Raw genomic sequence first — 23,759 nt, 5'->3', positions numbered from 1 at the left:
CCCGCACCTTTTCGTGCGTCGAGTGCTCCATTCAATTTGCACTCATCTGTGTTTTTATTTTAAAACATTCGATACACTCTCAAGTTGCGGGTGAGTCCACAGAAACAAAGTTTCTTCATTCAAAACAAATTTCGACAGACTCAATCATGATGAGACATCGGTTTCTACTTATATGTCTTATATTTCCTCTAGCATTCGCAAGTTTAGAAGATGTCGAGTTGGATAGTGCTGAAATAGAGAAAGAAGTGGTGAGTTTTCAGAAGTAGACTTTTCCTATCTTCTTGTAATCTTCTGAGTTCAGCCGGCTCGCTTCCGATCCATTAAAAAGTTTGGAAGTCATCAAGATGCGAGCAATCAAGAAGTTGCCGCTGTATCTAACGAAGATAACACTGACGACCCAGAAATTGTCGCACCAAACAAACCATACCTAATGGCAGATTCTTCTTTTGAACAAGAAGAAGAATGTGTTGCTCTTCCAAACAGAACTCGAGTACGCCCATCATTTTTCCAGTGCAAAGACGGTACGAACAAGTTTTTATCCTAATCAACTTATCAAAATTTTGCAGATACGAAGTTTGAACTTCACGGTGGTGCTATAACAAATGGTAATGGAGATGACGCCTACCCGGTGTCTTTCAACTCCCGAATTCGAATTTTCCTGGATGTCACTAGCAGTTCCAACAAGCGATACGACAACTTGGGGGTGGAAGTTTCGATTTTCAAGCGATCAACCGGATGGTTCGGATGTGGGTGGATGTTTTTGCCAAGTTTTGGATTGCTGTAAGTAGTTGTTGTTCACACTAGAAAAATCTCGATGAACACACATCATCATGCAAATCGGAAACCCCATTTATATTTACAGAAGCAACTACGACATGTGTGACGACAACCCATCGTGCCCGGTATCTCCAGGACGTCAAGTTATCGAGTTTGAAATAGATCCGACAAAGTTGTTTACGAATCTTTTCCGAATGATTCACTATGACCTGGTGGGTACTATGCATAAGGTAACTGTGATGGCTGTAGATTGTACTGGAGAGCCGTTGGCGGACCCTTTTTCGATTTTTTTTTTTGTTTTTTCAACATGATTTTCATTTTCAGTCTGCCTATCAGTTGGTGATACGTCTACGAGACAACCGGGATCCATACCGAGAGTTGTTGTGCGCCACTATCCAGACAAGAATCACACTTTGAGTTCCCAGGACTTCGAACGAAAAACTAAAGATTGCTAAAAACAGTATTTGATATAACCGGGACGCAGATTAATATTATTTTATTTATTTCCTTATTTTCCTCTCCCCTGTGAATTTTGAAAAAGAAAACCAAGTGGTTTCAGTTTTATTAATTGACTTCATGTTACAGGTTTATCCAAATGAAAAAAAATCAAATAAATTACTTTTTTCTTTGTTTTTACTGAATCAGAACAGCTCAAGTGCAGCAGTATTTGAATAACAAGAATTGGAAGTCTTGTGGGATTCGGCAGCCGATCTCTGTTTTGAGGCATGTTTATCAGTAGCAAAGCGAGCTGATAATACCGAAAAACATTGTTCTGCTGCTGATAGAAGGAATTAACTTCTTACTCGCGAACGAAACTTCCAGAAAACTGCGATTCTAGGAAAACAAAACCTGAGAAGAACAAGCTTGGAAGTGAAACTCTGTTTAAAGGGGCTTGAGGAGTGAAATATTAATAGAAAATTATACAAGGTGTTTGGGTAAAATTACAGACACCAAGCGTTCTCTAATTTTTCCTCATAAACGATAAGGACGACTTCTCACGGCTCATTCGATTTCCATGGAAAATAAATTTAAAGTAATTGTGGACTTTGATGAATTTCAAATCCCACACCTTTGGACATGTAAATAATGCCAAATCGAGAGAAATCTAGTTAATTAGGTAGATATGTTGTTCGGGAGAGCTGTTGTAGGAATTCCATCAAGTGTAAATGTTCTTGTAGTTAATCTGGTTTGTGGTGTTGTTGCTGATAAATAAACAAAACTACGGTATATCAGATAAGAAACAGAACTCTGCGGGCAGTGGTGCTCTAGAATTTTCTTACGGACAACAACAGAGGTACTGAAAGCGGAAGAGGACTTTGAAGAGGTATGGATGGACTATGAAATAGAAAATAATTGAGCAGTTTTCAAAGTTGATTGAAAGCGGTAGTTCAGTTTGGCAGTGTAAATAAAAGTACGGTTAATAGAGAAAGTTCATCTTCTACAAGTTACGATATCTTATGAAACAAGCTACGAGTCAAAAAAAAAGATCCTTTATTTAGGCAGAAGTGCTGTTTCATAGGCTATGATTGAAATTTCGTCGATTAGTAATTCTCTTGTAGTTCAGCTGGTGTGTTGGTGAAAATGAAGATAGATACGGTATCCAAAGTAGCAGTTTTATGAAATTTTTTCAACACTAACAATGGTGGTACTGTAGGTGTGAAAGCGGGAGAGAAATTTATCTAAAGCATGAATAGAAAACTGTAATTTAGAGGGAGGTACTGTGGGAACATGAAAAATATAAGTCCGTCGACGAGTTGAACTTTCTAGCCCAATGTTCGAGATATCAAGTTGAAACGCGATCCATCAAAAAACTGGAAAATGTCATGTTTTCCTTTTTTTTGAGTGTATACATTTGACCAGAAACTGTTTTAGGAGTTTGGAAAAAAGGAAAACTTTTATTGTGACTGAAATTGACAGACATGGCTTCGAAATTAATGTCAGATATACTGTAAATACTCAGGTTGCTCTAAAAACCGCCCTCTTTGAGCCCATGTATCACATTTCCTAAAACTTTTTTTTAACATCTCAATATTAACAACTTGCGTTTGATTCTCCAGAGTGTATACAGTATACTTCCCTTTTTTTAATTCTCTTAAAAACATTAGTCGTTGAGATCTTTTTAATTGTTTTGAGACGAGTTCTGACTGGAACAAAACAATTATTCGTTGGTAGTACTCATTCCCAAAGGGCTAATTTTGTTGTAGAAGGATTTCCATTAAACTACAGTTTCTCTGCCTTGAACGAATCCCGAAGAGGTTTTCTTCTGACTCATGTAAAACTAAAGATCTCACTTCAGGAACTATGTATCCGAACTACGTTTCGCTAGACACGAGACTAACCATTTGTATCCTCGATTCATTTTTCTGACCTCTTAGATTCACACCTTCTTGAACCAAGATCAAATGTTCATGTTCGCGATCTTTCTTTCGATTGTCAATTAATACTCCATTCAATTACTCAAAAAACTTTAATTTCATGGAAGTGAAGAAAAGATCAGGAGAGAGGAAAACATCACGAAGAGAAAATAATGCAAACGAAATGGAAATACACGTTTTGGCAAGAAAACACAGATATTTGGGAGAGTGAGGGTATGTACATAAAAGTTTGTTCCGAGATCTTCAGAGTATTAGCTGAATTGATATTGGTTGATTGCGAATTGCTGCCTACTCCTCCGATCGGAACATTATCCGTTGTTCCGGTAAAGGTGTAGTCTTTCAAAGAAAGAATCTGGAGAGGCGTTGTTAGAGGTGGATGAATTGGATGCCATGATCCTGGAGTTGGAAGTGCAGCTGTTTTCACAGAATGATCCAAGAGTAGAAGTTCTTGACATTAGTAGATCGTACACATCAGAAGAGAGTTGAGGGTCGTTGAGTATCGTAATGCTCATTTTTACAGTTTCTGAAATAAAAAAGATTTATTTTTGTGGCACAGTTAAATTACTTTTTATTCAAAAAAGATAAAGCAGAGACGATTTCTCGGAAAAAGAAGATATTTGGGAAAGAGGATAAACTGACAAGCGTTCTTTGCAAAAACGGAACGGTAGATTTAGAGGCAGAACACAAAAGATTAGGAGTTTATATACTCAATCCGACACGAAGGGCACCGAAAGTGTGTTCTATGTACTAGGATATTCAGTGAAATTCGACAGGGAAAAAGAAAATAGAACACCAAAAACTCTCATTTTTTTCAATTATTTTGTTTGGGTCCCACAAACTGATAGGAATAACAACTTTTTTCCTCCCCTTCTGATTAATCAGGAAACAACACCCTCTCTCCGGGGGCTCGTACTTGATTACTCTCCTCCCAGTGTGGGTGGGACTAGGATGAAGTCTAGTCGGCAGAAAAAAGGTTCTCGAAAACGTGAACTAGACAAAACAGTACCTAAAGCTACACATAGTCTGACTTCTCTTTCCTTTTCTGAAATTCATTGCGCGCTTTCCTCATGTGACAGCAGGTTTCAAGGTGTGAAACACAAATCAAAATAGACGGAATTTGCAAAGCCCTATCTATCTAGAAGAGACGCAGAGGTCAAGTGTTAAGCAATTGGCTACTAATACTAGTTCGAATGGTCATTCGGCTGGAAGAAAAGCCATTGAAGGTCACACACGTGAAACTGTCGGGTAAATTAGAAATGAATTTTAGGAGGAGTAAAAATGGACTCAAAACTAGAGAAAAGTGGAAATTGGAATTCAAAAGAAATTCAAAAGAGAAAGATAGATATTAAAGTTTCATTCAAAAATATCTGGAAGATTCTAGAATACGAAACGATCATCATGTTTATGAGATCGGCTAGCTTAAAATTTTGCCCCTCTTCAGATATATTGAATACACGTTCCTCAAAACAAAATCTCTTAATCAGCCAACGCTAGTAGAAAACATGTAGTGATTTCAGAGACTCTGCGATCAGTGTAGAGTTAGTCACGTTGTTATTCCATTAAGTACAAAACAACATAATCTATGAATTCAAGTGTGATATCGGAGAATAACAGTGTGTCAGCTCTTCTTTAGAGATTAATCTAAAAAGTGCATGGAAAGAATGATTTGCAAAGAGGAACAAGAACAGGGCTCTAATTCGATCATATCTTACAAAACATTTTAAAAACAATTAGAGAAAGCAGGAAAAGGAAAGAACGCCTTATTGACCGTGTTTTATAGGGTTCTAAAGCTATTCGCTCTCTTCAATCTTGTGTTTCATGGCATCTGAAACATCGCAAATTTTTGTGGAACACAATCAGAAACTTTTTTCAGCAAAAGGAGGAAAACTTGATTTTCAGGAGTGAAGAATTGGAGGTATTTGTAATAGTTGGAAAAGCAAAGTAAAGAAAAATGGAAGAGGAATTCATGGATTCCGAATTTTGCGTCCCACTTTGAAAAATTTTGTTATATTTTATTTTTATTTATGATATTCCCAGGTTTCGTCGTCTGATATAAATATGTGTCACTCAAGATTTCCGTTTAAGGAAAAAATCTACGATTCACCGAAATTTAAAGTTTGTCTGATGCCAATTATGACGAGTATTTTGATTTTTCTTTCCGGAATGAGAAGAAGTGAGACGACATGGGTTGGACAAATTTGTAGAATTCTAGTGGAACCAAGAAAATTCGGGATCTACGTGTCATTGACAGATTGCCGATGTTTTCTAGTTTCACCTGATGCATTTCTAGAGTCATATTGAGAATGATGTTCTATGAGAAATTTAAATATAACCCATAAATTCTTACATCATGTATTTTTGATAGTTTTGTTATTGTTTATCCAGTCCTTTTGGCCAAAAACATTAAAACACATTGGGTGGTGAGACAGAAAGCATTATTACTGTTAGCAAAAAAAAAAAAGAAAAAGGAAAGAAGGTGATATAAAATGGTGTAAACTGAAGAGAACAACTACACATAATAAATGAATGACAGTCGTTGGAACTTGTAAAGAAAGTGTTGGGGCAGAAAAGGAGAGGAGGGCCAGCTAACACTGATAGGTGAGGAGTGACTGGAATTTCTCAAAGATTCAAGATTTGATTCCCATTTCTATTTCTGATTCGATTCTGCCTTGAAATTTCGGAATTCTAGGCAGGTCAATTTGGAGATGAGAAGAGATAAGAAAAAATGATAAGAAAAGCGAGTGACCGGTAGGCGCCGTCAAGTGGTGGTCACTTATCAAAATTTGATAGGAAAAGAAGAGGATGGTTTGAAGAAGACGGAGGTGGTGGAAAGAGGGTTTTTAGCAGTTTTTTAGCGGGGGTTAGTCAGTCACAGCATTTTTAGCAGGGTTGAGGTAAACATACTGAAACTGTCCTAGGTGATTTATCTCTAAAACCCTATGTGACCATTTGGATCCATTACTTTCCTTCTATCCTACAGTAGTCTCGCTATCTAATTAGGCAATAGTCAAACGTTTTATGCCGCCTGGAATAAGAATAAAATACCAGTTTTCTGTTGAACCTCTCTCTCAAAACTACTGGAAAACCTATTACCATGTCCACTCTTTTATACGACGTCCAGCCTCCGAAACCCCTCTTCCCGGGACGACTAATTGAAAAATCGGCTACGTCACAACTGTGAAGAGCCCCACCGTCTACAGTAATCGGAGGAAACCGACGGCGACGTCACAAAAATCTCTACGTCACACAACACTTCAAACTTTTTTTATGCGGTTCTGAGACATCGGATTCGTTGAAGAAAGATGTTCAAGTACTTTGCAATTGAGATCAAAGTTTCGGAGAAAACAGATGAGGTAAAAGTAGGGAGGAGGCCAAGAAATCAGTTAATTTGAGAGGAGGGTGACTGTCTGTCTAACAGCGTGATAATCATAATACGGGAAAGCGGAGACCGGTTCAGAATATTGAAAAATCAAAATTTCTGAATCCAAAAGGTCAGTCCTTATGTTTATATCTTTCACGTCTTCTTGGGTTTCTGACGAAGTCATACCTAAATTGGAAAGTGCACATTTGTTCCTTCGTAGTTTTGAAACTTTGAAACATACGTCAAAAGTTGGGTTTGGACTTTTGTCAAAACAAGAAATTTGAATCTGCCCTTTCCCTAATGTTTTGGCTTCAGAATCTGATGAAATCATTGTGTTTTTGTTTCAGAGTTTTAGGGAATCAAAAATGAAGCTGAAAAAGCGTTTTTATTTCCATTATATTATTTTTGTCTGAATGTTTTTAAGTTAAACCAGTTTATTTCCGACTACAATACAATTATCTATTTTAAGCAATATTTTTTAGAGTGATTTTTTCAATTATTTTTTAGAATTAGATGGTATGCACTTTGTTGATCCGTTTACAGCAGAAAATCTGAAAATTGAACCAGTTTTGAAATGCCGTTTCAAAATCAGCTGCTAGTACCGAATCCCTGAAATGTTTGACAAAGAGCGTAAGGGCGATTGGAATATATACAGGCGCGAGATAGTAGACGCAGATGGAAACCTGAAAAAAAAAAAGAAAAGGTCAAACCATATGATCGTTACTGTACTTGTAAGCCAATGTTGAGGAATGTGTGAAGAACGAAATCTCCGTTTTCTGATCCAGTGAGAACAACAAAGTCGACGTTGTCCTCGATGAGGCGGAAGAACAAGAACAGTCGACTGACGAAGTCAATCATTACGAAAACGTAGAGTACACGGACGAGGGCTCTGAAAAAAAGAAGCTCGTGTTTGGAAATAATGAACCGACAATCATTTTACGTCAAAAAGTCAGTTACTTTTTTGTTTTCATTTTCTTTCAGGGTCGGGTGACCGGAATTTAAACCTAGAAAAGGTTAACTTAAAAACGAAAACAAGGAAATATAGTTTACTACCCACTTTGAGAGAGAAATGCTAAACCCAGGGTCATAATTCAGTCTCTCCTTTTTGATCACAAGGCAAACGGTCAGAAGAAGAAATGAAATTGCCGATGGAAGTAGCAAAAGTGCAAGTCTGAAAAAAACTGATTGGATTGGGTTTCGAACCTAATTGGTTTACCTGGCGTAAATGAAACTTTCGAATGGTAGGACAAAGTTTTGAAGACCGGGACTCATCAAAATAAAAGCAAAGACCAGTGGCGCTATGAGAAAGTATGCTAATCGTTTGCGGTTTTCGACGAATGGCCAATAACCCTGAACTTGTTAAGAAACATTAAAATAACAAAATACTTGGCAGAAAGTTCGCTGACCACATATAGACTAGCATATCTATCAAGCGCAATGTACATCATCATAATTGACTGCAGATCGAACATCGGTTGTAGCAGAAAATCGGCCAGACATCGCCACAAAAACGCCATCTCACCAGTTTTCTGAGATTCGTTCCAGACTTGCTGAAGATCGACATAGATCTGAAATGTGTTTGTGAATTTAAGGGAGGCGAGACAGCTAAAATTTCGGGGGACAGTTCGAGGGACGAAATTGTGCCGCGCTTATGTAGACCATCGGTCGTCAGGCGCCTTCGCGCCCCTGTAGCTCAGCCGGTAGCGGCGCTGTGCCCCTGAGCTGCCAGTCATGAGTTCAACCCCTCATGGGGGTTCTCAATGCAAAATATCAGGAAAACTTTTTTTTTGGTGTCTGGCCTCCTTTAAATGACATCTGTGATTAGTAAATTATTAGCTCGACTTCAGAGGCTGTGCCGTGTTTTTTAGAAACGTTTATAAAATGTATGAAATTTCCGAAAACATTCAAATTTTTACAATTTAAATTTTGAAGATTTATGTTTGTCTGTAGTTTTAAATTAGGTTGAAAAACTCTTTCTTTAAGGAATTAATGGTCAAAAAAATTCTGATGCTCGAAAAAGTATTTTTGATTCACAAATAATTCCAGTCTTCAAAGAAAATGCAGGTCTTTAATAAAATGTTGAACCATTATTCAATTCAGCTCCTTCGAATAAATTCTGATCCTTGAAAAAATCTGGTCCTAAAAAATTTCGGAACTTGAATTAAAGAAAATAGTTTTTTTCGTAAAATTCCAGTTTTCTTCTGATTCTCCGATTTTCAGGTTTTCTGATTATTTAATTTTTTCAGTTGCATATCGAAATGGACAAAGTGAAACCTTCCATTTTTATGACTCTGTAGGATACTCTTTATAACCCTGTTGGATACTATACACGCTCATAAAAAAGGATTGTCATCACCTAATCCATTGTTTTATTGTCATTTTGATGATAATTAGGGCATCTCTCTCTCTCTCTCTCTCTCTCTCTCTCTCTCTGCATATATCTCTTCTACACGTCATATGATGACTTAACTTTGATTCCCATCCTCTTCACATAATTACCATCTCCAAGGACCACCTGGACACGCCCACTTAGACATCCCCTATATAAGGCCCTAGCTGATTCCCTAATTCATTGGCATTCGATGTTCTCTCTAGTGATGGAGCGGATCGATCAGGTCTAGGACAAGACTCTGAGACTTGGTTTAAGCTGGAATGCTCTCAGGCGCCTTTTGGCCAGTCTTTGACATTCTGGATCATCTCACCCCACTAATAATACATCAATCTATGGAACCCCGGTTGGGATCCTATTTATTTGATTTTTTTGAAATTCTACGACCCTCCCTGCTTTATTCTTGTTCAATACGGCTCCCCCAAATGCTAGTGCAACCGTTGCAAGGAATAATGTTCGACTGTAGTCCTGCTTTCCAACAAAATACGTTTGCTTGGCAAAATCCAACACTTGGAATGATGAAATGAGCATGATCAAGAAAGCGAGACAAGCAATAGCCCCCATTTCCGGAAATTATGCAAAATACATAAACCATAGCAGCTTCACAAGGGATGAGTAAGTTATAAAATAGTTAATTAGGCAATCAATTATAATTCTTTATTTTCAGTTCGTGCAAGTGTGGAAGCTGGAATTGCAGTGGATTGGTTGGCAAGGAGGAGAATGTTCAAGTTAAGAGGAACGGATCACAGGAAAAAAGACAAATCACTACAGACACCAACTTCAAACAACTCGGCTTAGGAGGTACAGTTGGGAATCTCATGGTACGACCATCATGAGTACTACGACTACCATGAAAACCATTTTTTTAACTTTTGGAACAGCCTGAATTCTTCAAAATTCAACCCAATCCTGAATTTTTAAAACATGCTTATGAAACAGACATTTTTCAGAGTAAAATGGAAAATCTGATGTGCATCCTATGTTGGATGGAATGCAAGTGCCATCTGCGAGCAGGTCAATCCGAGAAAGTTCGAAAAAGAAAACAGAGCAACCGATACAGCGAATCTTCGAGATACTTTTCTGAAAGTTCTGAAGAATGATCCAGAACTGACGAATGAGATGAAAAAGACGATTCTCTCAAACGAGCACTGTCAGCACTCAGAATGATCAAAAATGAAATAGTCAAAGGACGCAGATAATTACAGTTATGTGTTAAAATTACTGAACCAATAAAACATTTCTTTAAAAATTGACACTGTTGAAAATGAAATGTAAAATAGGAAACGTACTATTTTCAGGAAACTTCCAGATAAAAATGTACGTTGAACATGAACACAATTCAATGACCAGGATTTTTCAAAGATTAGAATTTCACACTAAGACCCAATTTTTATACGCAACACATAAACCAGCCGCAAAGACGTTGTTCCCAGCGTCGTAAAGTTTTAACAAGCTTGAAAACTTTTTGATCACTTTTAATGGATCTCAGAAAAGTAGGCTCAAAATTGATAGTCAGGAGTGCAACTCTATAAGAGCTTTCACCGGACACTGAAACATTTTTGAAATAAGGTATCCAAAGAAATTCTTTCTAAAACGTCGAAAATCCAAAAACTCTAAAAATCTTTTCTAGTTCCCAACTCACATCTGTCAAGCAATCAAACACAAACACCAATGTCATCAAGATGCAACTAATTGTCATAATGAGAGTGAGGAATAATACGAGAAGTCGGATTCTGAAAATGTAAAACGTTTCTATACACCAGCAATGGGACTCACTTGAGGATGCCATGTTTGTTCCTCCCATTGATAAGATTTGCCACCAAAACTGAGATATTGCAAATGATTCCCAAAATTGATAGACCGAGTCGTATAAAATCAAATATGCTTGTGTTCAGAACGCCCGGGTAGGCTAGGTTAGCGCTTCTGGAGTAATTAAGATACACTAATTTACTTTTTTTGTCGGAACTCACGTGTTGATAAACTTATTGAAAGTCACATAATCTATTTGGTCATGATGATTGTAATAATTGTGAAGCAGCGGAAAAATTCTATCCGTCGATTGACTGTGCTTGGATAGGTTCCAGGAAGTATCAATGATTGCAGTCACGTTATCATCAAGAAACGTGATATTTGTGAAATTCATACCTAGAAAACTGATAAAATATTCCAGACTGAAAAAGTGAAGAAAATGGAACGGAGAAAAGGAAAAAAAAAAATCAAATGTGGGCTCAAAACTCGCAAGATGCACTGAACACGGAGTGCGTGCTGGAGGATCATCAATCTACTGGTAGAGTCGTTAGGTATTCACAGAGTCTATCACGCTTCTATGGATAATTTTTAGTATTCACACACTAATGTAAAAGCAAGGGATGCGTAACAGAGCGGGATAGTAGGAGAGAATTTGGTTAGTTATTATTGAAAAATAAATATGAAGATGTAACGAATTTTAATAGTTAATAAGTTAATTTTGAAAGATGGAAAATGGATCATGACTTGAAATATATTATTTTCGAGCCTCGTTTTTAATGGATGAATTTTTTTTGAGTGATCTTCATTGAAAACATATCGTTGGTTTGAGGAAGGTGGACAAATTATGAAAATTAAAAAAAAAACCAGAAAAAACCTTATTTTCAGGGCCCCTGAACAAAAACGTTAATAATGTTCAAATTAACTAAATTTTTCAGATAACTTCAGAAAAGAAGATAATTAAAAAATCAGGTTTCTCGAGTTTTTTGAGTTTCAGAAATTTATTAAACTTAGCATTTTCAAATTTTCAAAGATTATTACAAAAATGGTTAACACATTTTTTTGACTTTGGAGATAGAGTTGTCTTGGACATATAATAATTTTCTAACATATTAGACAAATTATTTAAAACTTACACTACACAATAGCTTGGCTGTAGGTCGAATTATTTCAAAACGGTTCTTCAAGTCCCCTATTTTTTAATGTCATGTCATATTTCTTGAGACAACTAAACTCAAAAGGAGATAATTCAAAAAGTTATTTTATAAACATTGGTAACAATAAAAAATTTGAAATGTTGAGATTTTTAAAAGAATCATACGGATTCGAAAAAAATTTGAAATATGAAACACAAAAAAACCTATTTGAAACCATCGACGATTAAATTGTTTTGAAACCTATTATAACTGTTCCAAACTGCTTTGAAAAACGGCCATCAACTTCACACAAATTGTGTGAGGCTGCAAAATAACAACCTTTGCAAATCTCAAATCTGACACGGTACAGTTAAAATAGAGGATGCAAGATTACCCAGGGAATAGACGCACAGATTAACCGGCGTCGCTTTGTTGATTTCAATTGTCCGGTTTTACAACAACCTCCAACCACCACCAAACTTTTTTCATATAGAGGAAATCATCATAAGTGCACGCGCGACGGACGCTTTCAAAATTTTCGAAAGCCATAAAAATCTTCTTCAGACAGTGTCATTATATTTATTAGTAGACAAGGAACAAGAGGGAAAAGTGGAAAAAGAACGGTATTCATTGCTTGAAAGAGTGCATTTGGAAGAAAAAGAAAAAATGAGAGAACACAAAACTTAATTGTTTTAAAAAGGATGAATTTTGTTCTAGAACGAAGACAATAGTTTCTAATGGGGATGGTGTAGCTCATTATTTTTAATGTAGGACATGATACAGTTGTACAGTAACGAGACCAGGTTCACATAAACTACTCGTAAGGCGGGTGGCAAAAAGTAGAAATTGATTAGTTGTGCCGGAGGCCAAAGCGTGAAATCGACCTGTAAAAATGGAAGCGTGTAGAGGGGAGACACCCGGAAAATTATGGTTGGAAGTGGTATATTCATTGCATAACAAGAAACAAGTTTCCTATAGCATCATCTTTCCAATGACTAGCAAGTAGAAGTTGTAGGTAGATCAAGTTTTTTCAGTTCTTGACATACGTATGTCTTTGAGTACGGAAAGAAAATGTCTCTCCGAGAATATTTGAATTGGCTGGACTACCTCATTATCAAACACTTTATGTGTTCGTGATCTTCTATTATTACTGAACAAAAATTGTAACCAGTTTTTCGTAATTCTTGGTCGGTTGGCAAGTAAAAATGAATGATTTTCGAAAAAAAAATATCGTAAACGGTCTTCAGTCCACGCAATCAGAAACGAATACGTACTTTCCAGATATGCCACATTTTCCGACGATACTCAGCAAATGCAGCCTTCGGGGACTTTCCTTCATAGATGGCTCCCACTGAAAAATTAATTATAGACGGTACCAGTCAATAAAATCTTTTTTCTAATTTCAATCGGAATCTTTGAAATTTCTTTCCTGCTTTTCCTCAACATACAAACCTGTCAATAAGACAGGAAAAACGTGTTTTTTTTAAGTATATATTTTGCATATTTTTACCATTTTTAAGACTCTGGTACTCGGCTATCAGATTTCAAATCACTTTGAAAATTTTAAAAAAGTTAAAAAAAGAAAACGTCTCCCAAAAATTGACGAATAGCTGAAGAACTAGGAAGTTTAGAAAAATTGCGAAGTTTTCAATCTTTGTCTTTTTTACACTCTAAAAAGTTTTCAAAGTGATCGGAAACTTGAAAGCCCAGCTTCAGACTCATCAAAATGGTTCAAATGGATAAACGTTTACTTTTCGTTCGAATATGTATTATCAACAGAGATTCTGGTTTCAGCGTTTTTTACTCCGGATTCTTTCGGACTCAATCAAATGTTTTTCCGGTTTTTGTATTTTCGAAGATACTACTTTTTTTCTGAATTACGCGTTTCTCAAAAACATTAAATAGAAAAAATACAATTATTGCGTTTTTTCAATTCCAATTTATCAAAAATCAACTAATGAATTTTCATGTTCAACACCGCTGAGTTCCAATTTTAAACTTCGAAATAATAATGAACGATTCTTGACTCCATTCTGATTTGTTTCACTTTTGAAAATTTTTTCAAGACTAACCAGTAATGAAAGTACAGGAAAAGAACGGAATGAACGACGTATCCCAAGCCAACTTTTTCAACACCCGACAGTTTTTGGACCCTTTGAATTTCCTTGTATCCAAAACACGATAGAAGCAGTGCAAACTCGGAGCCATGACTAATCCAATCGCAGCCATTCTACCTGAAACCTTCTATGTTTTTTCTCATCTTCACATGTATTCTTAAAATTAATTGACACTGACTTTTGTCGAATTCGCTTTTATAATTTCCCAAGGGAAACGAGAAGAAGGAATGAATAGCGACTTTTTTTCGCTGACCTTGCAGCAAGCTAATTAGTTCAAAAACGCGAGTTTGTCACGAAAGCTGCAAAAAAGGGTAAAAAGAGAACTTTACATGTTCGCCGCCAATCCCATCCGTCGCGATCGACATCTCCATTAATGTGTTGCTGAATTATGTCGGCAGTTCCGATTTGGGCGCAACTTGTTCCAATGTTTGTTAGAAGCATGTGACGAGCTAAGAAGTTTCGGGCATGATTCTGGAAAAAAAGCGTTATGAAACAATTATAAACTGGGCCGAAATTTTTTTTGAACTTTTAAAAAAACTTACCAGCGCTAAAGACACGGTCATTTGAAGTGAGTAGACTATTAGACACCCGGGAGATTCACAGGGGCTACTGAAACACAAAACTATTAGAATAACGAAATTCCGACTTTCAAACTCTACCTAACTATGAATCGATAGAGAATAGAACTAAAGCAGTGAGAACTCAAAGGAAATGAGAGAATAAAAAAAACAAAGTCGGGTTTACGATAAGTCCTTTGATGGTCAGGAAGAGCAAGTCAATTAGTCGAAGAGCTTCCAAAACGAAGACTTTCTATTGTCGTCGCTTAAAATAATTGGAAGAGTCAAGAACATAAAATGGGACAAGTACGCGGGTAGGACACCGTCGAAACTAACTCTGAGCAAGAACACCTCGTGAAAGGAAAAGACGGAAGGAATGGCCATGGAACGACGGGACCGCACGAAGGAGGCCGCCTCGAGAGCAGCTTTTTACCGATGGTATCACTTGTCCATAATTAAATTAGACTGCCTTTTGTTGATTGAATTTTGCAAATATTCAGAGTACGTTTCACTATTTTTATCCTCTGTGGGCAATGCGAGAAGGACTGCGTTTAATGAACGATGACGTGGCGCTTTCTGAATTTTAGGAAATGTCGAAGCGAACAGAAAGAGGTAGAAAACATACTGGGATTAGATGGAAATGAAAATCTGCACGATGCAGAAGCAAAATGTCGAGGATTTCAAAAAGGCCTGTTAGTTTTATGAGCCGTCGTCGAATCTCGAATGAAATCCCTTTTTCCTTCAGAAAAAAATTTTCCACCCACTTGACTTCTTTTTGCTTTTTTTCCTCTCTTCTTTTGTTTTGAGTGTTCACAGTAATTAGACTTTCAAAGTTTTTGAACAATAAAATTGAGTTCAATATAATTACTATGGTAAATAAAAATAAATGATTTCAGACCATATCTTCAAAGACCAAAAAAATAAAATCGAATCAAATATGAATAAATTGTTGGTGAGTTCAAAAAATTGATCAAAGCTATTTCCTTGTATACACGTTTTGGTATAATACTGGTTACTGGAAACGTTGTATTCACAGTACTTTTTGAAAATCTCTAGTTTTTCAGCTATTCGCCGATTTTTGAAAGTCACCCTTTTTTCCCGTTTTTGGACTGGTTACGTGAAAAAAAACCATTGTCTTTCAGAAATTGGCAAATTGCTCAAAAACTGGAAATGTTCAGAAAAATCTGTTTATGCGAAATTTTCAATCTAAGTCTATTTTACACGCTTCCAAGTTTTCAAAGTGATCAGAAATTTTACTCCGGACTTCTTCGGTTACTGTAGTGATGCGTTCATCCAGATGTTGTGATGTGATGTATATTTAGTGATCTTTTGCCAAAAAGTTGTTGAAAATACAATTGGAGGATTACCATGACTTTTTCAAAAAGCGTTACAGTAGTGGTCAGAAAAGAAGTGCCTAAATAACCATTTTTGAGAAAATTTATCAGTTTTCTGGTGATTGATTGAGCCGTAAGTGTTTTGTTTCCTCGGCTTGAACATATCACGTTTTATGATATTTCTGTTGTAAAGTTTTTTGAGCAATCACTTGCCAAAAAGGTTTGTGAAACCATTTAAATCAAAAAAATATCTTCCAGTGTTTTTACCAAAAAGTTGTAAACTAAAATCGAGAAGTTCTATATTTGGTTGATTATCTCTAAAGGTGTCACATTAAATGGACCAGTGCTATCGAAACACTAAAATTTGAGAAAATTCAAGATGGGTATTAATTTCCAGCTAGTATTGATGGCAAAAATGTTGGAATTAGATCAATATTAACATTCAAAGATCTGATTTTTTTTCCCATTTTTTTTCTAACTATTCCTTTTTGCTGGTGAAATCCTCAAAACATTCCATTCAATCTTCAAGTAGATTTTCCTTTCCTCAAGACTGTTTCAAGCCACTTGTAGAAGAGAGACCATGAAATACAAGACGGCATGTCCATGTCACCGACATCTGTTCATTGTACTTATTCATACACAACGGAATAAGGTTCAAATTTCGAAAAACAATACGTCGGACAACCGGAGATCCTATGGAGTTATATATATCTCGGGTGGGAGAGAGTATGATATGAGGATAAGTGCTTTCTCGCCTTTCGTTTTGTCAATCTCAAGAGGCGCGAATATCAACGTTTTTGCACATTGATGATATATCTACCAAGTGACCATTTCCTGTGTATCTCTCTTCACAGATTTTGGTGTTTCATTTCTCAAATGTTCTTTTCTCTTCCTTTCCCTTGTATCATCCTTTTTTTCTTCTGTTTTGAAACTATCATAAATAAACCCCCAAGGAGAGAAGGAAAAAAAGGAAGAAAACGGAATTGAAACGTGTATATATATATATGTGTACATTTCTTTTGTCTAAGGTTATAGATTTTTCTTATTCTGTCGTTTTTCTCGCCTCCTTTCTTCCGTTTTTCATTTTTTTCGCTTTGGGCCACCGAGAAATAATTAATCATAGTAACGCAAACACTTATTCACCACACTCGGGCCTAATCGCGCCAACAACCCCGTAAAACCATTTTGTTCGCTTTCATCAATACGATGAAGACGAAAAGAAATTTGATCCGCCAAGAACTTGACCATTTCGTTTTTTCTCATCACTTCTTGGTTGTTTCTATTGTTGGCTTTTGATCGTAGAAAAAGCAATCCCTACTTTTTGGTGTAAGGTCATAATCAGTATAAGTAATTTAAGAATAGATTTTAAATTATACTGTCAAGTTGAGTTACATAACTGAGATTACCCAGGCTTCTAAAAAAGATACTATATTCAAAATATTTGAACTTCCCATGTTGCTTAAAATCAACAGTCAAGAAACCAAAAAAGTAAAAAATTATTCCGTCTTTTTTTGAAAAAATAACTATTTTAGTCTTACACCTCAAGCTAAAACTTAGTAACAGAAATTTTTTTAAAGCTTGTGAACAATTATGGGCTCTAAAAATATTTTTCTCGGAATTTTTTGGTCCTTGCTTTTTTTACGCGGGGTGATTTCAAAACAGTGTCGTATTTTTTTTCTAATATCTTTTCTGTACTTGTATTTTCATTGGAACCTAGCAAACTCACGTCGAAATTCAATTTTTATACCACAAATTATGATTTTTGTAGACGTACGATTATTACGTTTCTGAATTTTCCAGAACTGCATTTTTGACAATGAGTGGGATAAGCTTTTTCGAAACTTTGTAAAATCCCGAAGCAGAAACGTTTTCGGAATTTCAGAAACTTGGAAAATTTTTGATTTTTCGAAGCTGTATTCCGAAGAAAATTTTATTCTGAAGACTTTGGAAAAATTGGAAAATTTTGGATTTTTCAATTACGTTTTAGAAGTTTCTTTTCCTGACCACCTAATCGAACGCAATTTCTGATTTTTAAAAAAATTATTTTTACCAGGACTTTGAAAATCAGGATCTCAAAGATTTTTGATCTACACACGATATTATCTTTAAAGAACTAATAACTGTTTGGGCTTAAGTGCATTGTCATCAGAAGTTTTGTGATTCTATGATTCACTATCTCTTTCTCCAATGAAAAAATAATTTCAAAATGTAACATTTATCGTAAATCTCAATTGTCCATCAAGTATTACACCATGTAGTAGTAAACTAGTCAGAGAAGAAGGAAAGAAGAAGAGAGTTCAGAAAAAAGAATCAGTTGTCATCCCCTATTCAACATGTTTCTTTGTCCAGAACACATTCCACCACCATCTAGACAAGAGATGAGACACGTCACACCACCAAGTGCACCACCCTGCCACCAGTAGCAGCAGCAAAACGAATAAACAATTCCCGAGCCCCCAACAGTCAAGAAAACGACTCCTCTTATCTATTCAACAAATCCTTTTCTCCCATTTTTTCCTCTTCTTCTCGGAACCCTTCCATTCCTTCCTCTTTCTTCATCCAAAATTTCAATCGCGGCGGATGGCAAAAATCCGTGGCTTTGTTGCGAAATGTGTCACAAAAATTTGGGTGTGGAATTTGTAAAAAGAGAAAGAGAGTGTCCCGCACTTACTTTTCAAGTAAAGTCCGACGGGCTACTTGACGCATAGCTCGTCTATCTTCTGTTCCACTTCTTGCACACATTCTCTTTCACCAACTTATTTTATTGAAGGCTTTTATGGGCGTACTAGGCCAAAAAGTTCAAAGAGCCTTTCTCTCAAGTATCTGCCTATAGTTTACGCCTAATGCATAGATCTTTTCTTTCTTGCACTTTTTAGTTTCCGGATGTACAGAATCTGAAATGAGATCCGTTGAACTTCTTTTGACCTTGGTTCCCTTTCTCACGCTTCAATGATTTTTCCATTAAAGAGAGTTCTCTAAAAAAGAAGCTTCAGTTTTCGCATCCCTTCCATTCTCAAATGTAATTTTCCAATTTTTTCACATCTGAACAGAAACACGTAACAAAATTGAATTCATAAAACCATCCGTCTTGCAACATTTCGCTCTCCAGCAGACCAATATTAAACAATACGGACTGCGGCTACCCAAAATTCTTGTTCATGCTCACTTGTGCTCGAATAATCCTATTTTACCTTCCCGTAATCCCACACACACAAAAACCAAGAATCGTCTCGCCATGTGACATAGACAAAACATGGCGGTAGAACGGCGATCCTATCCTTGGCAGACTCCTCAGAACGTCTTCTTTTTCCAATAGGGTCATTGAATGGTGACAAAATCGGAAGGATTAGTTTTTGCGTAATTTGTTCGATGTGTTTATTTGAAAAAAAAGAGGTCAGTGTGGTGCTGATGATGAGAAGAAGGCGTGAAATCGGATAGGAACGTCGTATTCTTCAATTTTCGACAGTTTTTTAGGTTGCGGAGGGGAGGAACAGACAGTCGGGTCGTTAGTTCCTTGATAAGTCGAATCACATCATGTTTCTCCTAGTTTACACTTTCCGCATGTTCTCATTCAGTGTCCTTCGGTTCCTTTTTGTCTATCAAAAGTTTTGAAACAGTTTTTTTAGAAATGGGTCACTGCGCTTTGTGGTATATTTTGAAGCCGAAAATTCAAAATATTGGTTCTTTCCAACTCTTTTTTTTGAATAAGTAAATTATTTTTTACCAATTCATTTAGTTGTTTTGGGATTTTTGATTTTTCGAAGTGTCTATTTTATTAATCATGTGCAATAATCTCCTTTTATTATATGTTAGATTGTTTTCCATTAATTTCCCTAGTTTTAGATTTTCAGGCTTTTCACATTTTTTAGAATGTTTCTAATTGCTTTCCGGCAAATTGAAACATTTTTGTTTAAAATGAATTCCTGTCATTCACTTATTAATTTTGTGACATGATTCGACGCTTAAAATTCAGAATATGGTTTTCAGTTTACCATATAGTACACATTTTTTGAATTTGTGTGTTTTTACTTAACATTTCTTTTTTTCGGGTATTATGATTTTCGTAAACTTCATTCTCAATTCAAAAAGTCGAATTTTCTGTTGAATTATTCTCCATAAGTTTTCCTATTTTTAAGATTTTAACATTTTTTCACGTCTTCCTCATCCACTTCTACACTTTTCCTCAAATTTAATATTCACACGTTTTGTTACTTCACATGACCTCTTCCCCACCCAAACACTCCTGATTTAATTTGAATAACCTAATTTAGTAACAATGTTTTCTCTTCTTTTCTTCAATTTGCACTTCACCTACATGAATCGAATTCACAGTTTACAAACAAAAACAGTATTGGTCAACGTGTGTGGGCAACAACACCGGGATCAACATCATCAATCCTCTGAAGAAAGCACAGTGACATATGACATTTGTGATCATCCTCAACCTTTTTCCTTCCCCACAACACACACCCGTTCTCCTCGGTTTCAACTCGACCTCTTTTTGCTCTGCGTCTCTTTGCAGGTCATCACTATTTTTTTAGGGAGGGCTCATCTTCGATGCCCTCCTTCCCAACACTAATACTGGTACACCCAAGACAGCCCTCCGGGGGCAGATGATATTGGCGACACCACCCCACACGTTCACCAATTTGCTGCCCTACTCGTTTTTCCTGGTTTCTGTGTGCTGTCCTCGCCTCTTACTCATTTATCTTTCTGAAGCCAACCCGTTTTTCTTTCTTTTTTCGATATATGACGACGCTTCCTTTGGAGTAGCAATCATGAGTAATCCATACTAAGTATACACTGTGTTCATCAGTTTGGTACCCTTTAGACACGCCTTCTGTAAACATTTATATGCGCACCTATTGAACGTTTTGGTAGTAGGAAAGGAGTTTTTCTTCTTGGTTCTGAAGATTATTATTAACTAAAAAGTAAGATCGACTGAAAACGTTGGTGAATGTAATATTACTCTTTTTCAGGTTAGACAATTTTTAATTTCTTGAATTTAAAAATTTCTATAATTCTGATTTTTTGGTTTTACGAATTTTCAGAATTTGAAAATTTCAGAAGATTTTCAAAGGAATTACATTAACATTCAATGTAAAATTTGAAATTAAAACTTTTTAATTGTTAAAAGTCTCAAAAACCTACATTTAGCTATCACTCGATTCTTAAACTATATAACTTTTTAAAACTGCTAATTTTTAACAAATGTGGAAATTTCCGCTACACGGTCACATCTCCTATTTTATATCTTTTTTCGAATTCCTAAGAGACAATGGCACCTAGCCTAGTACAAAACCATATATCGACAGATCCATAATTTTTTATTACAATATTTTTTCCACCTGCGCTTCTTTGTCTCTCGCTCTTTCTCTCCCGTTTCGCCTCATCTCATTTTAGCCGTATATGCAAGGTGTGCGTTTTCTTACCCCGTTGGCACACTTTCCGTCTGGTTGCCACAGCCAACCAACACCTTATTATTTTCTTCTTACCTCAGTTATTCCCAGCACTTACTTTTCTTTTTCCTTCGTTTTTCTTTCCGACGGCACAACAGCTGTTGAAAGTGTGGTGCATAGTTTAGCTTTGCCACCAAGACTCCTCATAAAACCAAACCGACTGAGAAATTCACGAACCCAACACTAATTACCAGCTGTGCGTATATGTCTTCGGGTTTTCTCGGGATGTAGTTGGACCCAAAGACCTTTGAGCGTAAACGCCTACAATCCACTTCAACATTTCCCAACCCCCCCCCCCCCTCTCTCTCTCTCTCTCTAAACTCCAATAATGGGTCGCGACCACATTTCAATGCCAAACGTTCATAATGATCCGTACTTCCTTCCCCACACTTTTATTTTTCAGTTTCTTCCCAAGGATAAATTACCACAAGATGAAATATGTCTTTTCGGGAAAAAACTTTTTTTGTTTCCATTGTTCATCTCTATATCTTCTTCTTTAATCTTTAACCACTTCCGATTCTAGCAAAAAATGCTCCTATACATAGAGACGTCTGTCGTTTTCGTATTTCTTCGTACACCCCAATCAAATATGCAGATTCAAAACAGAAGAAACACTCACCGGTGTGTTTGGATACATTCCTTCCATTTTTTCTTGTTCCTTCATCATCCATGCCTTCTTCCATTTCCTTCTATTGTCCTTCCGATTTGGAATTATTCAAATGTGTATCGTCCTCACATACATATACCGCGTCTGCTTCTCCTGGTAGATGCCACCAGAAATTTCCGAGAGGGTTTCTCTATCTAATTATCCCCTCTTTTTTGTATCATCCATGATTCCGGTCTCAAGACTATATCGGTGGAGAGGAGAACAAGGCTGAAGACGATAGGCTGCGACCACAAGAGATTATTTCAGCGGCGGCTTCTTGAAAAACCTGATTCTATTTTTTTAATACTTAAAGTTAATCTATTCTCTTTAAAGTTTGCGGACTATTAAGCTACCTATCCGCCCCAAGAGACCACCTGTTTCTTTCCTTCCGACGGTTTTGATTGAATGGTGCCACTCAACTTGCTTCTGCTTCTTCCTATCTTTTTTTGCATATTCTTCTAGTTTCTGGCGAAATCTTAGTTTTCTTACTTTTCACACACAAACCAAATCATAGCAAATTATAACCGAAAGTTAGAGAAACAAGACATAATAATTGGCTATAATGAACTATGTTGTTGTCTTCCTTCTCTCCACTCCTACTTGTTTTCTGCTACTGCTAAGACCACTAGAAACAACACAATACCGTGTGCAGGTGCAAGTCCGTAAATATCTCATCATTATTCAAATGACTCGATAATCTCCGCTGCCCCCTCCATTTCGGATTGTTTTTCTGCTTGAGCACATATTCACATAGACGTCTCCCTCCAATTTCTCATATTTATCCCTTCCTCCAAAACCATCTCGTTCCAGCCAGCCGCTCAGATTTTCAAGATTTGCCACATTATTTTGGACAATCCGTTTTCAAATCTCTTTGTTTTCTCTCTATTTCTCTCGTTATTTTTGCTTCCCTTCTTCTTCACGCATGTTTAGCCCCCATTTGAAAACCAGAAAAATTCCCATCATTTGTCATTGACTCTTGTCCTGTCCGAGAATGTGTACGAAAAAGAAAACGGACCACTGGAGGAGCCCACTTTTATTCGGAGGCCTCTTATCCATTGTTGCGCGAAGACGTTTTTGTGATGTTTTTGCTTTGCTTTTTTTTGTTTTAGTTTTGCATTGTTTTGTTTCCCTAAATATGACTTGTTGACTCGTTCCTTATTTCGAACAGGAATTTAACGTAAAATATAGTGAATGAAAGTGAGAAAATTCCAAAAATCCTTAATTTATCAACTGAAAATCGCTTTTCGAAAAATTAATAATGGAAAAAAACATATCGTGTTTTAACTTTCTGAATGAAAAATCATTAATTTTGAAGTCTTGAAAGAACATTCCAGGATATTTCTATCTCTCTTTAAAATCCGTAGTTGCAGTCGACAATTTTTCAGGCGAATTCCATGTGCCGTTTTTAATCATAAAAATACCAATAATGAAAAAAAACCAAGTTTGCTCTGAAAAAAATTTACGTGTACTTTAAGCTCATTATCTTCATCCATTGGAGAGATATCAAAAATCTCTTGACTGATGAAATAATCGTGATGTTATGATAAATGATTTCCCAATTTGAAAATTTTTGATATCATTCAAATGGAGCGAGATAATTGAGTTTCAAATGCACGTGTGAGGTATTGATGAAAATATTAGGTTGAACCGAAAGTTTCTTTCTTTTTTGGAAACATTTCTGATCAAATTGTTCTCAAAACCAAGGGGACTAGATCAATGAAAGTAACGTGTATAAAAATTGATAGTTGTCTAGCAATGTTCCGGGAATTTCTTGGTTCCATCGACCTAGAACAAGGAGCGCTGTGCTTGAAAAAGCGAGTCAACCCCTTTTTTGGGTCATCTTTTCACTTGAAGTATTTTCT

At 36.3% G+C, this 23,759-nt stretch overlaps 7 protein-coding genes across 7 annotated transcripts; 4 read left to right on the top strand and 3 right to left on the bottom strand.

The window, feature by feature from the left end:
* Window positions 1-149: 149 nt before the first annotated feature.
* Window positions 150-1,232, top strand: CBG14359 (the record flags this gene model as incomplete). Its single annotated transcript, XM_045239553.1, has 5 exons — window positions 150-248; window positions 302-521; window positions 567-780; window positions 863-1,029; window positions 1,102-1,232. The coding sequence occupies 5 exons, from the start codon at window positions 150-152 to the stop codon at window positions 1,230-1,232; spliced, it is 831 nt and encodes a 276-aa protein (XP_045095401.1).
* Window positions 1,233-4,100: 2,868 nt separating this feature from the next.
* On the top strand, window positions 4,101-4,646 carry CBG27662 (the record flags this gene model as incomplete). The annotated part of the gene is made up of 3 exons (XM_045239552.1): window positions 4,101-4,241; window positions 4,303-4,392; window positions 4,491-4,646. 3 exons carry the CDS (start codon window positions 4,101-4,103, stop codon window positions 4,644-4,646), a joined length of 387 nt encoding a protein of 128 aa, XP_045099502.1.
* Window positions 4,647-5,465: 819 nt separating this feature from the next.
* On the top strand, window positions 5,466-5,678 carry CBG27661 (the record flags this gene model as incomplete). The annotated part of the gene is made up of 2 exons (XM_045239551.1): window positions 5,466-5,504; window positions 5,601-5,678. The coding sequence occupies 2 exons, from the start codon at window positions 5,466-5,468 to the stop codon at window positions 5,676-5,678; spliced, it is 117 nt and encodes a 38-aa protein (XP_045099501.1).
* A 1,344-nt stretch (window positions 5,679-7,022) lies between these two features.
* Window positions 7,023-8,013, bottom strand: CBG14357 (the record flags this gene model as incomplete). Its single annotated transcript, XM_002644431.2, has 5 exons — window positions 7,023-7,196; window positions 7,243-7,402; window positions 7,571-7,684; window positions 7,730-7,863; window positions 7,957-8,013. The coding sequence occupies 5 exons, from the start codon at window positions 8,011-8,013 to the stop codon at window positions 7,023-7,025; spliced, it is 639 nt and encodes a 212-aa protein (XP_002644477.2).
* Window positions 8,014-9,165: 1,152 nt separating this feature from the next.
* CBG27660 lies at window positions 9,166-10,069 on the top strand (the record flags this gene model as incomplete). Its single annotated transcript, XM_045239550.1, has 3 exons — window positions 9,166-9,248; window positions 9,570-9,723; window positions 9,914-10,069. The coding sequence occupies 3 exons, from the start codon at window positions 9,166-9,168 to the stop codon at window positions 10,067-10,069; spliced, it is 393 nt and encodes a 130-aa protein (XP_045099500.1).
* Window positions 10,070-10,196: 127 nt separating this feature from the next.
* CBG14355 lies at window positions 10,197-11,045 on the bottom strand (the record flags this gene model as incomplete). Its single annotated transcript, XM_045239549.1, has 4 exons — window positions 10,197-10,204; window positions 10,541-10,635; window positions 10,679-10,825; window positions 10,873-11,045. The coding sequence occupies 4 exons, from the start codon at window positions 11,043-11,045 to the stop codon at window positions 10,197-10,199; spliced, it is 423 nt and encodes a 140-aa protein (XP_045095400.1).
* A 1,473-nt stretch (window positions 11,046-12,518) lies between these two features.
* CBG14354 lies at window positions 12,519-14,464 on the bottom strand (the record flags this gene model as incomplete). Its single annotated transcript, XM_002644429.2, has 5 exons — window positions 12,519-12,668; window positions 13,059-13,135; window positions 13,857-14,018; window positions 14,231-14,372; window positions 14,444-14,464. The coding sequence occupies 5 exons, from the start codon at window positions 14,462-14,464 to the stop codon at window positions 12,519-12,521; spliced, it is 552 nt and encodes a 183-aa protein (XP_002644475.2).
* Window positions 14,465-23,759: the final 9,295 nt, after the last annotated feature.

Source organism: Caenorhabditis briggsae (genome assembly GCF_000004555.2).
Source record: "Caenorhabditis briggsae complete genome, chrX, whole genome shotgun sequence".
Lineage (NCBI taxonomy): Eukaryota > Metazoa > Nematoda > Chromadorea > Rhabditida > Rhabditidae > Caenorhabditis > Caenorhabditis briggsae.
Note: the sequence above shows the minus strand (reverse complement) of the source record. Positions and strands in the feature narration are given on the sequence as shown.